The following is a 19,086-nucleotide window of genomic DNA, read 5'->3' as shown; positions in this document are numbered from 1 at the left end:
GCCGACGACAGCTTAACGCACGAGATCTGTCAAATCGACCAACATGGAAGAGCAAAGGTGGTTTCAACAAACCCTAACCATTATCTACTGTTGGGTTTTTTTTGCCAGAGAGTGCATTGTTGATGGTTTGAGTTGGATAAACTAACCGCATACTACTTCTGTGGTTTGTAGGCCAAATCACAGGGGTATACGAGTTGTAGTTAGAATTCGATCTTTTTTCAGCTTGCCAGACAATGGTCCAAAGTCATGGCAGCAGGGTAAAACTTTGCCAACTAAAGTTGTTGATGACATACATAGCTTTGGGTTGCTGCAGTTGGTTGATTTCGTAGCTGAGCATTGCATGTGGGGGTCTAAGCAATACATAACCTTATGGCGTGATTTGGAAAATGATTCATTTGAGATGAAAACTGATGAACATCTTTTAGAGTGGTTTGTACTCAATGTAGACAAGGGGGTAGCTTGCATCAATGCCCAGATAAATGATTTTGAAGGGCCACTGCAGTTTTCACCAACCAAATGTAGGTGTCATCCTAATGTGAGGAGTAGAATACACCTAATTGAGGGGAGCACAAATGAGGGAGCCACCACAAATGAGGGAGCAACAAATGATGATGATGATGATGATGAGGGGGTAGGCGATGATGATGAGGGGGTAGGAGATGAGGAGGAGGTTGGAGATGATGATAAGGGGGTAGGAAATGAGGAGGAGGTTGGAGCTGATGATAAGGGCATATTCTCTGACAGCAGCTATGACACTGATTTAGGAGCATCTTCCGCTCTGATGATGATTGCTCTGATCCAGAGTTTGATCCTGATGGTGAAATACTTGATGATGTAGATGAGTATGATGCTCCCATGTTTTCGTATGATCCTGATGATCCATGCATTGATGTAGATGTGGTGTTTCCAGATGTTGATCAGTGCAAGTCTGCAGTTACACATCATGCTATCTTGCATGACCATGCTTTTAAGGTTGTCAAAAAAGATCAAGAAAGATTCAGAGCCATATGCAAGAGAGCTGATGAGGGTTGTAAGTGGTCTTTTTTCGCGTCTACAAGCAAGAAGTACGTTGGATGCAAGGTAATTTGGTCCTCTTTCCATAATGTAGTGTATTGACTTGAGATGTAATTTGCTAACAAAATGTTGGATTGTCATTATTATGTTGTAGGTGAAGACAAGTGGACCAAAGCACACTTGTGGTTCTTTCAACAAGTGTGGTCAGTCCATGGCCTCAAATAGATGGGTTTGTGATAGAGTTGTGGACTTACTGCGGGATGACCCTGAAATGGGTGCAAAGGGATTGCAAGATGAGTTAAAGAAGAAGTACTCAGTGGATGTTCCATATGATAGAGTCTATAGAGGAAAGATGAGAGCACTTGATATCATATATGGGAAGTGGGAAGATTCTTATGACTTGATTCCTACTTATCAAGCTGAGCTTCTGAGGTCAGTGCCTGGCAGTGTGGTTGAAATGGAGACTGAGGAGCACAATGGCCATGTATGTTTCATGAGATTCTTTGTTGCTCTAAAGCCATGCATTGATGGGTTTTTACAAGGATGCAGACCATACATTGCCATGGATGCAACTCACTTGACAGGCAGGTCAAGAGGTCAGTTAGCAGCAGCTGTTGCAGTAGATGGTCACAATCGGTTATTCCCAGTGGCATATGGGGTGATTGAGACCGAGTCTAAGGAAAGTTGGACTTGGTTCGTCCAAAACTTGAAAAAAGCAATTGGTACTCCTCCAGGTGTGTACCTATGACTGCTATTTGTCTGTTTTCCTTCAAGTTTAAATTGTTGTTACCTAACATATGTCAATTATGTCACACAGGTTTGGTCATCAGTACAGATGCAGGCAAGGGAATTGAAGTTGCTGTTGAAGATGTCTATCCAGGAATTGAGCATAGAGAGTGTATGAGGCATTTGTGGAAGAACATGAAGAAAAGTTACAGTGGCACTCTTTATGGGAAGAATATGTGGGCAGCTGCCAAGAGCTTCACAACTGCCAAGTTCAACTTCTTCATGAGGAATATAGAAGAGAAGGATCCTAAGGCACTTGAATGGTTGGATGAGAACCATCCATACATATGGAGTAGAAGCAAATTCTTAGAAGATTGCAAGGTAGATTACATCAACAATAATCTTTCTGAGAGTTTCAATAGTTGGGTGTCAAAAACAAAGGAACATCATATTGTGGAAATGCATGACAAGATAAGACAAATGGTCATTGAGAAATTTGTCTTGAGATCAAAGAATGCTAGAAAGATGTCTGGAAAAATAATCCCAGATATCATCAAAGATCTGAATGCTAAATCGAAGGCCATTAAGGACCATGATGTCTTAATTTGTGGGCCTGGAAAAGCAGAAGTGACAGTCAACAGATTTAGGCATGCAGTTAACTTGGAATTAAAGACATGTACCTGTAGGGCTTGGCAAGTGACTGGAAAGCCTTGCAGCCATGCTCTAGCTTTCATTGCAAAGCTTAGTAGAGAGGTTCAAATGGATGACTTTGTCCATGAATACTTCTCTATTGAAAGGTTGAGAAAGGCATATGCAGGTACTTTCAGTCCAATGACATCCAAAGATCTTTGGCCACGTGTTGACTTAGGCTACAAAATCCATAAGCCTAAATTGAGAAGGAAACCTGGGAGACCTAAAAAGTCTAGGTTCAAGGCATATGATGAGGTCAGCAGTAGCAAGAAAAGAAGATTGTGTTCTGAGTGCCATGAACCAGGGCATTTAGCCAAGACTTGCCAAGGAGGTCTCACTGCTAGTCAAAAGAGAAGGCTCAATTCTTCACAACATGGATCACAAGAGGACAACGATGACCCAATGTAAGTCATGGTTCTATTGGTGCTCACTTCTACTCGTGGCATAATCTGATAATATTGAAATCATGTTTCCTCTCTTTTTAGTGCAAGTGCTACTGGGAGGGGAAGGGGAAGAGGAAGAGGAAGGGGAAGGGGAAGGGGAAGAGGAAGAGAATCAGGAGAGGGCAGCAGTGAGCCAATGTAAGTCATGGTTCTATTGGTGCTCACTTCTACTCGTGGCATAATCTGATAATATTGAAATCATGTTTCCTCTCTTTTTAGTGCAAGTGCTACTGGGAGGGGAAGGGGAAGAGGAAGAGGAAGGGGAAGGGGAAGAGGAAGAGAATCAGGAGAGGGCAGCAATGAGCCAATGTAAGTCATGGTGCAGTTGCTACTATTATGTAAGTAGAAGATTGTAGAAAGTATCTAAATTAACATGACATCAAGTGATTTGGACTCCTCTTTGATTCTATAAACTCTGCTGGTGCAATATCCTGTAGATCTGTACTCCAAATAGCGTATAGTTGAGATAGCAGTGTAGGCACTAGTGTTTAGTAGGTCCTGCTAGCATTGAAGAGCAGTCCTTTGTAAGCTTTGGCAATTTGAAATGTGCCCTTCGCTCTATAAAGTCTGGTGGTCGCTGGTATACAACTGAAGCAGCATGGATCAAGATGCGGGCAGTCAGACCCTAGATTAAGTACTTCTGGATTCCTTTCTCATAAGTGAAGTAATGAACTGTGAATGCCTGGCCCATCTTCTCTCGCTCCTCGGATGTCATGTTCTCATCCTGTGCCATTCATAGCCAATTGGCCATGGGATAAATGGATCTAAGGTTCAAATGAAAATGACACAGACCTTTTGGTATTTGCAATTGTTAGTTCTGCCTGTCAACCTATCATAGTTTGCTATTCTCTACAGTAATATAGTTACACACTATCATGATCCATGCACTTATTTGTTGATGTAATCATTACTAACCAACCTGTTCAATGCTTTTCAGAGGGAGGGGAAGAGGAGGGCGAACAGGAGGAAGGCTAGCTAGTTTGTTAGGTCTCTAGGTGGTCCTTGAATGAGATGGATGTAGCTTTTGTGCACATGTTTACATGGTGCAGACTTGTTTCTTTTGTGGATATGTTAACATGGTGCAGTTGCTTTTGTGGACATGTGACATGGTGTAGACCTGTAGCTTTTGTGGACATGTTTTTTTTTCACAACTTTTGTGGACATGTTGACATGTTGTATGGTAGACTTTGAAATGTTGTGGTTCTCCATGATTTTTCTTATGTGTTTTATATGTGCTTTATATTGTTGTCATGATGCTAGCAAAATATAGCAAAGGTGCTGCCAAAATTTTGAATATTTATCAATATTAAATCTGAGTTCAAATAATTGCAATATGGCATACAATAAAAAAGTCTCATTCCAAATCAGGGTAAAATTACAATTAGGCATAACAAACAGGGGTAAAATCGCATGGGCATTTATGTCCTTTGTACAAAGTTTAACACCGTTAGGGGTGGATGACGGAGCAGGGGCAAACTGGTGCTTCGTGAATGAAACAGTAGGGGTAAATTCACAAAGTCAAAAAAATAGGGGTAAAATCACAATTTCGATACAAAACAAGGGTACAAACGCAAGAGCCCAATTAAAAAAGGTTTGACTTTTATGACACAGCTGCAATTTGGAAAGGAGTTATATATTATTGTTACATTCCACAAAGAAGAATCTGAAACCTATTCTGTTTCTCGTCACTATTCTTCTTGAGACTGTTCGGATATGTCAGCTCCTTATCTGAATAAATAAAAACAGTCATGCCATTGTTTAAAATAGTGGGTTATGATTTCTGAAAGTACAAGGTGTCATGCTCTTCGTCTGAAAGGGGTACAGTACTAGTCTAGTATCTCGTGTGGTCATCACTTCTCTTGCTCTTGCAGCTCTGTTTGGCTGCCATTATAAGCCGGCTTATTAGTCATTGTACAATATTTTTCTTTCTTAATAAATCAGCCGTATAAATAAGCACGAACGATTGACCAGCCGAACAGAGCCACGTAACAATAATAGAGGCAGAACAGTGTGGGAGCACACCATGTGTGCATGGTCATAGGGTGGTTTTCATAGTGCTGCTGGCTGCTTCTTCAGTGAGTGGCTCTTTGAGGCATCACTTCTAGTATAGGCCGGGTTTTCTTGGATTCTGATTGTATAATCCTTCTGAAAGTGAACTAATGAAACTACAGATCAATGGTTTTTGTTTAACAGCAATCAATGGAAAACCAAACAATATTTTCGTACTCTGAATAAAGAAGTTGTAGTAAGAAACTAACCAATCAAGCCAATTTTGTTTTGGAAGGAATTGAGCATGCATGCATGCATCCAAATTCAAGCCCTTCATCAAACTTTTAAAATGAAAACTAATCAGTCAATTACTCAATTACGTACACCGGTCGATTTTGTGGTCCAACCAAAAAAAAGTCACATCTGATCACTGATCAATTGTTCCATTCTCCTAATAACGGTCAACATCTCTACTGATTGGACCTGCCATTTTTTGTGTTTTGATTTTTTTTTCTCTGTCACAATGTTAAGGTCTTGTTCAACCATATTTTCAAGCAACTGCAATACTAATGCATCACTTCTTAAACAAGAACTGGAAGGGATATGAAAATACATTGCCTGCTACAGCGCGTGATGCTTGTGGTTGACATCGCCTCTAGTAGTAGCTTGCTTTCTGGATTTGAAAACAGAGGCAGGCAGCACAGTGTGGGAGCCACAGCACACCATCAGCATGTGTGTACGTACATGGCCATCAGCCCATCAGGCCATGCTGACATATCCGATTGCAGGAGCATACGGATTCTAGCAGACGGGCCAATTATTTGTTCAGTCCAAGAGAGTAGGCACTGAATGAGGTAGCCGCCGTTGATCTGACTCCCTCCGTCCGTCCGTGAACAGCTTCTCCAGCAGTAGCCGTATTTTACTCTCACGACAAATTAAGATGAGCATCAGCATAAGCTAAATTTCAACGAAACGAACAAGAATGCAACTTCTAAGTTGAGATTGAATAATGCACCTCATAATAAGTTGATGTACAATTAGTAGTAGCCAATAAAAATTGCAGAGTAAAACACATGGAAGGCGATGTCATCTAGATACCAAACTTTTTTTTCCTGAGTCACTGTACTTGTCCCGAGCTTCCGCAGTAGTTCAAATAGGTTTCGACCCGCTCTATATGCTAACGCGGCAATGCTGACTCGGCGTTGATGTGAGCTGATATGTGGGCCCCAGTATCCAAACTTTTACATTGCATAGCGGAAGAAGTACTACCAAAAACAGATCAAAATTATAAGTCGTTTTGACTTTTTTAGCCTATAGAATTTGTTATATATCTAGACATATGCGAAATGCATAGCAAAATGAATATGCCAGAAAAATCAAGACAACTTGCTAAGTAAAAGAAAAGTCAACTAATTTGAAACGTAATAGTACGACGAATAAAAAAGAACAGTAGTATATATAATATTCTGCATGTGTCGTGTCCGACGAGGCCATTAGAGCAGCTAGAAGCTTTGCAAGTGGCCCGTGGTCATCCATGAAAGGTCCAGTCGGGTCTATCGCTCGCAGGTGCCGCCGCCCTTGCTAAAGCTACCCGAAAGCAGCGGTACGGCTGCACATTTGCAACTGCAATCACTGTGCTCGATCGGACTGCAAGAGTAGGAGGCCAGATGACCGGATCCTCTTCCAACTTCCAACTCCATTCCTTCGCTTTCAGGTACTCTACTCTCGTCATCATCAGATCAGGATCCAGGAGAGCACGGAGAGATCCAGCGGCCGCCGGTCGGGCCGCGGCCACACTAAGGATGACAACGGGGTGGGTTCGGATCGGGTGGAGTGCCTGGACATCCGAAACCGAAACCCGAACCAAAAATCCGAATCCGACCCGAAAACCGATTCGGGTGAAAATCCATCCCCGAAACCGAAACCCGCGGGTACCCGAAACCCGACGAATTAACCGAAACCCGAACATGAACAACACAGTGCACAGTATACCAGTCTTAATCAATACAGTAACAGTACAATACAGCAACAATTTCACTAACAATTTCAGCAACAATACCAGGCGAGTACAGTAATAATACAAGTCTTAAACACCAAGTTCAGGGGCAATACAACAACAATTTCAGGGAGAAGCTCACATCAACCCTTCTGCTTGTGAAAATTAAGAGAAACCAATAAGCTCCGCGGGTTCCTAATGGGCCTTTAGTAGGCCAAATTATTTCGGATACCCGATGGAGCTCCGTGGGTTATTTCTCAAACCCGCCCCAAACCCGCGGTATTTCGGGTATCCGAACCCGAAAAACCGTGGGCGAAAACCACGAATCGAAACCGAAACCCTGCGAACCCAAACCCGCGGATATCCGATCCGAAACCGAACCGCTGCCATCCTTAGGCCACAGCCAGGCAGCTGGCGCCCGGCCCGCTACGGATGCTGAGGAATCCTGTCGAGAGCGGGGTAGATCTTTGGCCGGAGGCCCAGTGTGACTGGATGGGGCGTGATTTGGCTAATAAAGGCACACGTCTAGACGAGTGGAAGCAACACCTCCGACTCCGAGGCATGCAGCGACCTCCTTTCCACGTACGCATTTCGACGCAAACGAGGCTCTTCGAGGTAGGCAAATCTGCCATCTTTTTAACCTCTCGCTATCACCCTTTATGAAAGTACATATTATATATAGGTATCCTGTTTCGTTTTATACCAGGGGAAAAAAGGTTTATAGAATGGCACGGTTACGTTGTAATTTGTATACACGTGCTTTTCTTTAGGGGCCGGGATTAATTAGCTACATGACACGTGCTGGTATTCTGTCTGGTACAGCCCATCGAATCCACTCTGGGCTTGTAGCCCAACTGAGGCCCGTTTTGATCGACGCAATGCAACGAACAGGTCCAGCAAGGGACATGCGCTCTCACACGTATTAATAAGAGTATATATGCCGCGAATCTCCTGCAACTAAAAAGAATAAAGCTGTAGAACATTTTTTATGCGATATTTGTTTTGGTTCGTCCGTTTGCCCACGTCTGCGATCCTACGACATCTCCCTGATTTCCCTGACGATGGAGCGTCCTTTGGTGTGAAAAAAACACGAAAAGTCTTGACCCTGATTTGCATGCGCTACAAATACGGAAAGTCTTGACCCTGATTTGCATGCGCTATAAACACGGAAAGTCTTGACCCTAATTGCCTCAAACAAGGAAAGCGATCACCCAAGTCTCACACTCGATCATACCGTCCCTCGTGCCACAAATATGAAATTCTTGACCCTGATTTGCATGCGCTACAAACACGGAAGACCATCGTCGCTCGTCGCTGCACGATCGAACGCGTCTTCTTGGTAGGACTCAAGCGCGTCACTGGTCGCTGCACGGAGACGATCGTCGTGCGCCCCATTCCTCAAGCCCCTGCACGATCGAGCCACCCCTACTTCTTCCTCGTCGTGTAGTGGAGAAGCAACAACAATGGATCATCACCGTCTGCCTACCAGTGGATGCACCTGTGGCTACATCATCGATCGCCGCAAGGTCGTCGCAAGATCACCTCCCCGTGCGATCTCCCCGTCACGGCCTGCTCCATCGTCTGGTCTATGCGCCCGCGCTGTCATCCTCCCCATGCGCCACGTACACTGCCGCCTCCACGACGTCGCGCCGTCGTCCTCGCCGTTCACCCGCATCGTGCACATGGAAACACCGCCGCCTCCACAACGTCCGCGTCGTAGTCCTCGTCGTTCGGCCGCGCCATGCACCCGAGCCGTCGTCCTCGGCTACCGTGCCGCTACCTCGATGCCACCTGAGTCGTGTACCCGAGCCGTCGTCTTCGCATATGTAGACCGATTGACGTCGCCCATCCTCCATCACTCGCCGTTCATGATGTTACACAACCATAGTTTATGATGCTGCAGACGTTCTTGTTATATAGTTAATCATCTATTTTTTCGATATTGTGTGCCTGCACATTGGATGCCATTGTTTTTAGCATAGTTAGCCCTTTGTCTCTACCAATTTTGTTTCAAGTAGCTCGAGCCTTATTTATTTACTGATAGTCTCAATTCATGAGCTTGGTGTACCAATGTTAGATACTTTACTGATAAAATATATTAGATACTTTTCTCTTGTCAACTTTTTTTATGGCCACTGAATTTTTGGCTTGCTAATTTTTTTAATTACACTGGATGGTATTCATATGTTTGGCATCAGGTCTTTGCACCTCTAGACCTCGCTCGCTGAATTGGTGTTCCTGTAACAGCAACACCAAGCCAGGTCACAAAGTTATCTCTGCACTGCAAAATATCTGTGGATTGATCTTTGTTTATTTTTGAACAATCTGATGTAGGCAGGCAAGAAAAAAGAATGATGATTTCTCACTGAAGTTAAACCTTAAAAAAGTGGAATTTCTCACTGAACTTGCCCTGAATTGTTGCATTTTATTGCCATGGCTTACATTTGTAAACTCTAGAGAATGAGTCAATGGCTGGCATTGATACACTGATGCTTGATGTAGAGCACAATCAGCTGCCATGTTATTGAGCTTAATATAATGATATTGTAACTAAGGTAACTTTTTATGTCTTGGCATGGCCATGTTGAGTCCAGGTTATAAATATGAAGCTCAGATAATTTTACTGACAAAAATAGAAAGATGACAAGCAGTTCAGTTTTCAGGTTATACATGTAAAGCTCAGATAATTTTACTGACAAAAATAGGAAGATGACAACCAGTTCAGTTTTCTGAGAATCAAACACTGCATAAAGTAAGTTTACAGAGCTACATGCTGTCTTGCTGCATTGTCGCAAATATATCCAGCGAGTGAATGACTGCTGGGCATTTCAGACTTGTTTAAACAGAGGTCAGTAGTCTTAGTAACGCTGCACACACGGGTGCGACATTTGTTTTGGTTTGTCCATGTCTGCCTACGTCTGCGATCCCACGATATCTTAATTACTGATTGATCATGTTATTCTCCTTGATTGAATATTGTCTGTCATGTGATAGAGGAATCACGGTAAAATAGAAAGTAGAAAATTATTGTGCTATCCATATACACATTGCAAGTTTGCATGCACTAGCATATATGGCAACTGAGCAAAAGGAAAGAGAATTAACACAGAAGAAAAGAGAATTAAGACAAAATGAACCTCTTTGCATTTCTGAGAACCTTGCCAAATCTGCCTACATTTAATTACTTTCCCTCTTTGTATTTGTAAAAGGGACAACTTTTTCCTCTTTTCATTTGGTTTCACGCTCACGTGTTCCATCGCCCTCGCTTGCTGTTTCTTGCGTGAACCATAGTTGATGTCATCTGTCTTCCATAGCTCAGCCTTCCCAATCCCAAGAGAAGGTCCCTACCTCTCCCTGACTGGAGATCTGGCCTACCAGAGGATCTCCTCGAGTCCATCAGGCAGCGTCTCGCGTCAGGCCACGACGCGACGTCCTTCCGATCCGCTTGCTCCCCATGGCGCGCCGACGTCCCGTTCGCGACCTTCGGGCCGCTCCTGCTGCTCCCGTTTGACCCCGACTCGGACCGCGTCAGCTTCTACTACGTCCTGAAAAAGAAGGTCTTGTCCAAGACTGCTGCTCGACGTGCGCGGCAAGGTGGCGTGCGACTCCTCGTGTGGGTGGCTGGTGCTCATGGACGAGGCGGCGTCCGTGATGCTGCTGAATCCATTCGCCGGTGCCCATGCCCCCCGCGTTGAGCTCCCAGCAGCAGGCGAACACATCGCGACGACGTCCTCATCAGAACGCGTGTCTAGGGTCCACGGCCGGTGGGTCCTCCATCCCACCAACGGCTACGGGGACGAGTATGCCGTAGGCAGAGCCATCAAGCTAGAAGACATGAGGGACGTGTTCTTCCGTGAGATCGTGCTCTCGGTGCCGCCTGACGCCGCCAGCCGCGAGTGCGTGGCCATGGCCATGCTTGGGTGCTCCTACGGAGGTACGCGTTCTACCGGGTTGGAGTCGACAACGCATGGACTGCTGCTCGACACCAAACTAGAGTTCTCCGTGGGGTCCATCGTCCACTGCTAAGACAAGTTCTTGGCTGATCGACTGCACTGGAGAAATCTCCGTCTACAGCAGCAACGCCGTCGGTGCTACTCCAACCACGACGCTGCTGCCATCGCTGTCGCCGCTTGCGGGGCTCTGCCACCGCAGCTACCTGGAATCAAACGGTGAGCTACACATTGTGGGTGCCATGGTGAGCACGTTCCACGAGATATAGAGCTTCACCTACAGCAGCGCGATCTACAAGTGCAACCTCCACGACCGTACACCGGAGTGGTCCAGGGTGAGGGACATCGATGATCAGACACTGTTCGTGTCTAAACATTTCAATGAAAGCTTCGGTGGAACAAGTGTATCCAAGTACAAGGAGAACAAAATCTACATGTCTGAACCATTGTATGAGGATGCATACGACTTGGTCCATCGACTGAAGATCGTTGATATTGCTACCGGCGCATCCGAAGTGAAGCCCGTCTAGGAAAAGATGCAGGGTTCCGAGGCTCTAGGTTGGATTCGACCCAATCTCTGGAAGCTCTAGAGTTTGTGATCCTACGACGCCGCGCACTCCGTGACTGTGTTAAATTCATAAACTTTGCTTTTTGGATTAAATGTCACTTTAATGTTGGTATTTAATTTAACAGTATTATTATCTTATCGTGCGATCCGTGTGTTTTTAGTATAAATTGTTAGTTATCCTATAGCAACGCACGGGGACACGCTACCTAGTACATGTATAATCAAAAACTTCCTCGCATGAAAAAATAGTACCGGAAGGATTATTTAAGAGCGCTTAACTGACATAAAAGGTAGCGCAGGGCCTGTAACCCTAGCTCTAGGGGGCAGGAGTTAGCAGGTTTGGGCCGTTCCGATTTCTCGATGAATGGGCTCTCTCGGCTGTACTAGCACACATCATGTGTGTGGCCTTGGGCCACCGTCCAGATGGGGGGCCCACATCTAGAGAACATGTGGGTTAGGTCGCTCCTGGTCCTCCAAAAGTTGAGGGCTGAGAGAGCTCTCTCGTAAGTCGTTGATAAAAAACCGTCTCCTGTCAACTCCTTTTTTATATTACTATTTTATTATACATTTTATTGACTTTATTATGCTAGGAATGCAAGACAGGTTGCCCTACTCTGTGCTACAGTTGGCTCCTAATTTTATTCTACTTCAGTTGTAACAAGCAAGATACAAACAAATCGTATATGTGTTGTATACGTGAGGAGACAGATAAGCATTGCAAATTGAATTTTGCGCTTTGTTGAGACTAAGAGGAGCAAATATTTATCGCATGGACACCAACCCTTTGGGTCCACATGTCATCCAAGCAACAGCTGCAATCCTTGGCTGTTGTCGACAGCGAGGAAGCATCCGCCGTAGATTATTAGGTGCAGTGCGAGAGAGAATAAGGAATGTGAGAAGAGAAAGGGGATATGGATGACAAGTGGATCACCCCATGGGTTAGTGTCACCGCTACTTTGAAAAATTGTCCAGGGTCGGGACCAACACCCACCCTATCGCACATACATAGTCTTGACGATGCTCCACTAGCGCTTCTCCATAGTCGGGTGTTAAGTAATTTTGTGGTAATTGTGAAGTATTTATATTTGTCCAATTTACATAAAATTAAGGCAACCTTGTCCAAATTTTGTTTTGAATTTAAAAAGTACGTTTTACAATTTTTTCTTTTTCTTACTTCGTGTCCAAGCTCCTAGAATGGCTGATGTGTACAAATTCAAAAAAAAAGAGAATTAGTTCCATTTTACCATTTGCATTTATGAACTATGTTTTCTTTATTGGAATTTTATTGAGTGGCTTCATAGTTTCGTACGCCCAATTTTAAAATCTTGCATCCGCCATCGCGGGAAACAAAGTCGGATTAGTGGATGTTGATCACCCGACTATGTATAACAAAATAATATAAAAATAAAAAGGAGTCAAAATGATAACAATATATATATATATATCTAATATTAAAGAGCAAAAATTTCTTTTTTTTATCTGTATTCCCCTGACTACTAAATAATGGAGAGTTTCCTCTGTCTGAATTTATAAGACCTGTGCTCATAGAGTAAGAACAGCTCGCATCTAACGATGAAGTCTGATTCTCCAAGGCATGTTCAATCGTGCCCTCCGGAACTAGACTCACTAGTCATGTTCATACGTGTTAGATTCTAATATTAAAAAATTAAACAGAGTCCTGTTCCTTTTTTAGCTCTTCCGTACGTGTCTGGGTGGTTATTATGGTTTTGTTTTTGTCTCCACTCGCTACACTCCCTCCGCTCCTATAGTCCCATGGTTTATTGTTTTCAAAAAATAAATGTCATAAAATAATAACCACAGTATAGCATTCATAATAAATAATAGATTTATGTTAAAAAAATAAATACAGTATTACATTCAAAATAAATAATAGATATTTTGGATCCGATTAGGTTCATCCGAATTCTTTTTTGTCTTATGTTCTTTTTTCATCTGATCATAGAGTAAGAATAAACAAGATACGAACTAAAACGGAGAAGATATAGTGAAAAGATTCCTCATCGTATATGTGATTTGAAAATTTCTCTTCTATTTTTTCGTCTCACACCCTCTCCCATTATGCGTGTGTCCCTCCACTCTACAAAGCATAGAGTTATACCGGTTTTACTAAGAGTAATAAAACGTGATGAATTAGAGATTAGCTAGAGTCCTGTTTGGTTTATTGTCCCGTGAACTAAACTTACGACCATGATGAAATAGATATTATAGTTCTAATTTATTTTTGTCCCATTCATGATCCAAACTCACGACACATGATCATACGAGTTTGAATAGTCCACATCTAACCACCTTACTGAGTCTAATTCCAAAACGTGGATTGAGTTCCAAAAACGTAGTAGAATATATGAACTGAATATAAGTTTTGTTGCAACGTACGGACTTATTTGCTAGTAATATTAAAAAAGTAAAAATGATGTGCAACAAAAAAAGTGTTATAAAAAGGAGTAAGTTTCGTTGCAGCACGCAGACTTATTTGCTAGTAATATATAAAAAAAGATGTGCAACAAAAAAAGTGTTATAAAAAGTTGTTGGCAGGCACTCCTCTGTTGTAGGGGGTTGCGTTAGGGCAAATCTTGCCTCAACTTTTGGTTGACACCGTTACAGCGTACTGCATAGTAGCCAACCCGCCCTCAGGACACTTCTCCGAGAGAGCTCGTCATCGGAATCGGGCCGTAAGCCCCTGCCAACTCCTGCCCCCAAGACCCTGGGTTACAAGCCTGCGCTACCAGGCCCAGCGAGAAGAGGGTTTGGGAGTCTTTTTTTTATGCCAGTCGAGCGTTGTTAAAATAATCGCTTTGGTGCTAAAACAAAAAACATTTTTACGCGTGTGGCTTATGAGCGCGTCGGTTGCCACTCCTTCGTTGCATTGACCGAAACGGGCCTCAGCTGGGCTACAAGCCCGTGGAGTGGATCGATGGATGGGTTGTACCAGACAGTCAAGATACCAACCAGCACGTGTCATGTACCGCTAGTTCCGGGCCCGTAAAGAAAAACCCTCGAACATTTGGGAATTGCAACTCTCGTCGCGAGTGGTCAGATTAGGAAACCCAACGTGGACTAGGAAGAGCCTACTACCTCGAAGTGCTCGTTCGCCTCGGAATGCGTGGAAAAGAGGTTGCTGCTGCCCGCTGCATGTGCTTGTTCGTCTAGGTCCAGACGTGGCTTTCCTGTGCTTCGTTGGCTTATTTATTATAGCCAAATGATTAACCTTGTTTAGAGCCAAATGATTGATATATGCATATATGTTTACAGTACATCTCATCTATCAATCTACTAGACTATTAGATCAAACTTTACTATTAATACATACTCTGTTTGTTTCCTTCTTATAGAGTTTCTTTTGAGCTCATTCGACATCCTAAAATCAAACTTACAACGTATTCGTAGTTTCTTTCCTTCTCCCTAAGAAGCTTACTTACATCCTCTCTATTATACTTGCTCTTAGGACAGCTCCAACAATGACTTAATTATGAGCTAGCTTTAAGCATTTTATTTTATATTTTAAAAGAAGAGAGGGCAGAGAGCTATCTCTCGATCGAGAGCTAATCTAGTGCACACATTTTAAGGGGTGTTTGATTTCACCTCCTAAACTTTAGTCGCTGTCCCATCGAATGTTTGGACACATGCACGGAGTATTAAATATAGACTATTTACGAAACTAAATGCACAGATTGTGACTGTTTTGCGGGACGAATTTTTTAAGCCTAGGTCATGATAAAATGAAGAAGCCGATAAAATCTAACGCCTCTCTCTCTCTCATGTCACAAGTATATCATTGGAATTTTTGGTGAATTCAATCCATTCGGGACTCATGTAACAGCCATGTTTGCATAGAAACGAGATGTTGCGAACGTATGTTTTTTGGAAAGTTAAAAACATTTTATAAAAAAATAATAATATTAATAATAATATATATAAAAAGATGTCAGCAGGAGGGGGTATGTTTTCTGTAAAGTTTAAAAAAATTGTATAACAAAATAATAATATATAAAAAAGAAGTTGGCAGGAGAGGGCCATTGTCGGCTGGCTTCCGAGAGAGCTCTCTCGACAATTTCTTGCCTCAACTCTCAGTTGAACCCATATAGCGTTTTGCACGGTAGCCAGTCCAGCCCTCAGGTGACATTTGATCTGTGAGTGTCACATGGGTCACGCCCCCATGGCTGAGAGTAGCCAATCCAGAGCCCTTAGCCGAGAGGGCTCGTCATCGGAAACTCGAAGGCCCAAACCTGCCAACTCCTGCCCCCAAGAGCTGGGTTACAAGCCTGCGCTACAAGGCCCGGCGAGAAGAGGGTTTGGGAGTCTTTTTTTATGCCAGTCGAGCGTTGTTAAAATAATCGCTTTGGCGCTAAAAACAAAAAACATTTTTACGCGTATGGCTTGTGAGCGCGTCGGTGGCCACTCGTTCGTTGCATTGACCGAAGCGGGCCTCAGTTGGGCTACAAGCCCGTGGAGTGGATCGATGGATGGGCTGTACCAGAGAGTCAAGTTACCAACCAGCACGTGTCATGTACCGCTAGTTCCAGGCCCGTAAAGAAAAACCCTCGAACATTTGGGAATTGCAACTCTCGTCTCGAGTGGTCAGATTAGGAAACCCAACGTGGACTAGGAAGAGCCTACTACCTCGAAGTGCTCGTTCGCCTCGGAATGCATGGAAAAGAGGTCACTGCAGCCCGCTGCATGTGCTTGTTCGTCCAGGTCCAGACGTGGCTTTCCTGTGCTTCGTTGGCTTATTTATTATAGCCAAATGATTAACCTTGTTTAGAGCCAAATGATTGATATATGCATATATGTTTACAGTACATCTCATCTATCAATCTACTAGACTATTAGAACAAACTTTACTATTAATACATACTCTGTTTGTTTCCTTCTTATAGAGTTTCTTTTGAGCTCATTCGACATCCTAAAATCAAACTTACAACGTATTCGTCGTTTCTTTCCTTCTCCCTAAGAAGCTTACTTACATCCTCTCTATTATACTTGCTCTTAGGACAGCTTCAACAATGACTTAATTATGAGCTAGCTTTAAGCATTTTATTTTATATTTTAAAAGAAGAGAGGGCAGAGAGCTATCTCTTGATCGAGAGCTAATCTAGTGAACACATTTTAAGGGGTGTTTGGTTCCACCTCCTAAACTTTAGTCGCTGTCCCATCGAATGTTTGGACACATACACGGAGTATTAAATATAGACTATTTACGAAACGAAATGCACAGATTGAGACTGTTTTGCGGGACGAATTTTTTAAGCCTAGGTCATGATAAAATCAAGAAGCCGATAAAATCTAACGCCTCTCTCTCTCTCTCATGTCACAAGTATATCATTGGAATTTTTGGTGAATTCAATCCATTCGGGACTCATGTAACAGCCATGTTTGCATAGAAACGAGATGTTGCGAACGTATGTTTTTTGGAAAGTTAAAAACATTTTATAACAAAATAATAATATTAATAATAATATATATAAAAAGATGTCGGCAGGAGGGGGTATGTTTTCTGTAAAGTTTAAAAAAATTGTATAACAAAATAATAATATATAAAAAAGAAGTTGGCAGGAGAGGGCCATCGTCGGCTGGCTTCCGAGAGAGCTCTCTCGACAATTTCTTGCCTCAACTCTCAGTTGATCCCATATAGCGTTTTGCACGGTAGCCAATCCAGCCCTCAGGTGACATTTGATCCGTGAGTGTCACACGGGTCACGCCCCCATGGCTGAGAGTAGCCAATCCAGAGCCCTTAGCCGAGAGGGCTCGTCATCGGAAACTCGAAGGCCCAAACCTGCCAACTCCTGCCCCCAAGAGCTGGGTTACAAGCCTGCGCTACCAGGCCCGGCGAGAAGAGGGTTTGGGAGTCTTTTTTATGCCGGTCGAGCGTTGTTAAAATAATAGCTTTGGTGCTAAAACAAAAAAACATTTTTACGCGTGTGGCTTGTGAGCGCGTCGGTGGCCACTCGTTCATTGCATTGACCGAAACGGGCCTCAGTTGGGCTACAAGCCCGTGGAGTGGATTGATGGATGGGCTGTACCAGACAGTCAAGATACCAACCAACACTTGTCATGTACCGCTTGTTCCAGGCTATAAAGAAAAACCCTCGAACATTTGGGAATTGCAACTCTCGTCTCGAGTGGTCAGATTAGGAAACCCAACGTGGACTAGGAGGAGCCTACTACCTCGAAGTGCTCGTTTGCCTCGGAATGCGTGGAAAAGAGGTCGCTGCTGCCCGCTGCATGTGCTTGTTCGTCCAGGTCCAGACATGGCTTTCCTGTGCTTCGTTGGCTTATTTATTATAGCCAAATGATTAACCTTGTTTAGAGCCAAATGATTGATATATGCATATATGTTTATAGTACATCTCATCTATCAATCTACTAGACTATTAGAACAAACTTTACTATTAATACATGCTCTGTTTGTTTCCTTCTTATAGAGTTTCTTTTGAGCTCATTCGACATCCTAAAATCAAACTTACAACATATTCGTCGTTTCTTTCCTTCTCTCTGAGAAGCTTACTTACATCCTCTATTATACTTGCTCTTAGGACAGCTCCAACAATGACTTAATTATGAGCTATCTTTAAGCATTTTATTTTTTATTTTAAAAGAAGAGAGGGCAGAGAGCTATCTCTCGATCGAGAGCTAGTCTAGTGCACACATTTTAAGGGGTGTTTGGTTCCATCTCCTAAACTTTAGTCGCTGTCCCATCGAATGTTTGGACATATGCATGGAGTATTAAATATAGACTATTTACGAAACTAAATGCACAAATTGAGACTGTTTTGCGAGACGAATTTTTTAAGCCTAGGTCATGATAAAATCAAGAAGCCGATAAAATCTAACGCCTCTCTCTCTCTCTCTCTCTCATGTCACAAGTATATCATTGGAATTTTTGGTGAATTCAATCCGTTGGGGACTCATGTAACAGCCATGTTTGCATAGAAACGAGATGTTGCGAGCGTATGTTTTTTGGAAAGTTAAAAACATTTTATAACAAAATCAAAATATAAATAATAATATATATAAAAATATGTTGGCAGGAGGGGGGTATGTTTTCTGTAAAGTTTAAAAAAATTGTATAACAAAATAATAATATATAAAAAAGAAGTTGGCAGGAGAGGGCCATCGTCGGCTGGCTTCCGAGAGAGCTCACTCGACAATTTCTTGCCTCAACTCTCAGTTGATCCTGTACAGCGTTTTGCACGGTTGCCAATCCAGCCCTCAGGTGACATTTGATCCGTGAGTGTCACACGGGTCACGCCCCCATGGCCGAGAGTAGCCAATCCAGAGCCCTTAACCGAGAGGGCTCGTCATCGGAAACTCGAAGGCCCAAACCTGCCAACTCCTGCCCCCAAGAGCTGGGTTACAAGCCTGCGCTACCAGGCCCGGCGAGAAGAGGGTTTGGGAGTCTTTTTTATGCCAGTCGAGCGTTGTTAAAATAATAGCTTTGGTGCTAAAACAAAAAAACATTTTTACGCGTGTGGCTTGTGAGCGCGTCGGTGGCCACTCGTTCGTTGCATTGACCGAAACAGGCCTCAGTTGGGCTACAAGCCCGTGGAGTGAATCGATGGATGGGCTGTACCAGTCAGTCAAGATACCAACTAGCACGTGTCATGTACCGCTTGTTCCAGGCCCATAAAGAAAAACCCTCGAACATTTGGGAATTGTAACTCTCGTCTCGAGTGGTCAGATTAGGAAACC

The 19,086-nt window shown here is 43.3% G+C and overlaps 1 protein-coding gene across 3 annotated transcripts; it reads left to right on the top strand.

Moving 5' to 3' along the window:
- Positions 1 to 711: 711 nt before the first annotated feature.
- Positions 712 to 3,883, top strand: LOC136501684 (uncharacterized). 3 transcript variants are annotated; one of them, XM_066497207.1, is made up of 7 exons: positions 712 to 923; positions 959 to 1,080; positions 1,169 to 1,279; positions 1,415 to 1,748; positions 1,832 to 2,834; positions 3,093 to 3,182; positions 3,811 to 3,883. In XM_066497207.1, the coding sequence occupies exons 1-7, from the start codon at positions 896 to 898 to the stop codon at positions 3,866 to 3,868; spliced, it is 1,746 nt and encodes a 581-aa protein (XP_066353304.1). In that variant the 5' UTR covers positions 712 to 895; the 3' UTR covers positions 3,869 to 3,883. The 3 variants fall into 3 exon arrangements, with proteins under 3 accessions (XP_066353304.1, XP_066353301.1, XP_066353303.1); XM_066497204.1 differs by having other exon boundaries at positions 1,169 to 1,748; XM_066497206.1 differs by lacking the exons at positions 3,093 to 3,182; positions 3,811 to 3,883 and adding an exon at positions 2,916 to 3,085 and having other exon boundaries at positions 1,169 to 1,748.
- Positions 3,884 to 19,086: the final 15,203 nt, after the last annotated feature.

This window comes from Miscanthus floridulus, chromosome 13 (genome assembly GCF_019320115.1).
Source record: "Miscanthus floridulus cultivar M001 chromosome 13, ASM1932011v1, whole genome shotgun sequence".
NCBI classification, from domain to species: domain Eukaryota; kingdom Viridiplantae; phylum Streptophyta; class Magnoliopsida; order Poales; family Poaceae; genus Miscanthus; species Miscanthus floridulus.
This window is presented reverse-complemented; position numbering and strand designations above follow the sequence as displayed.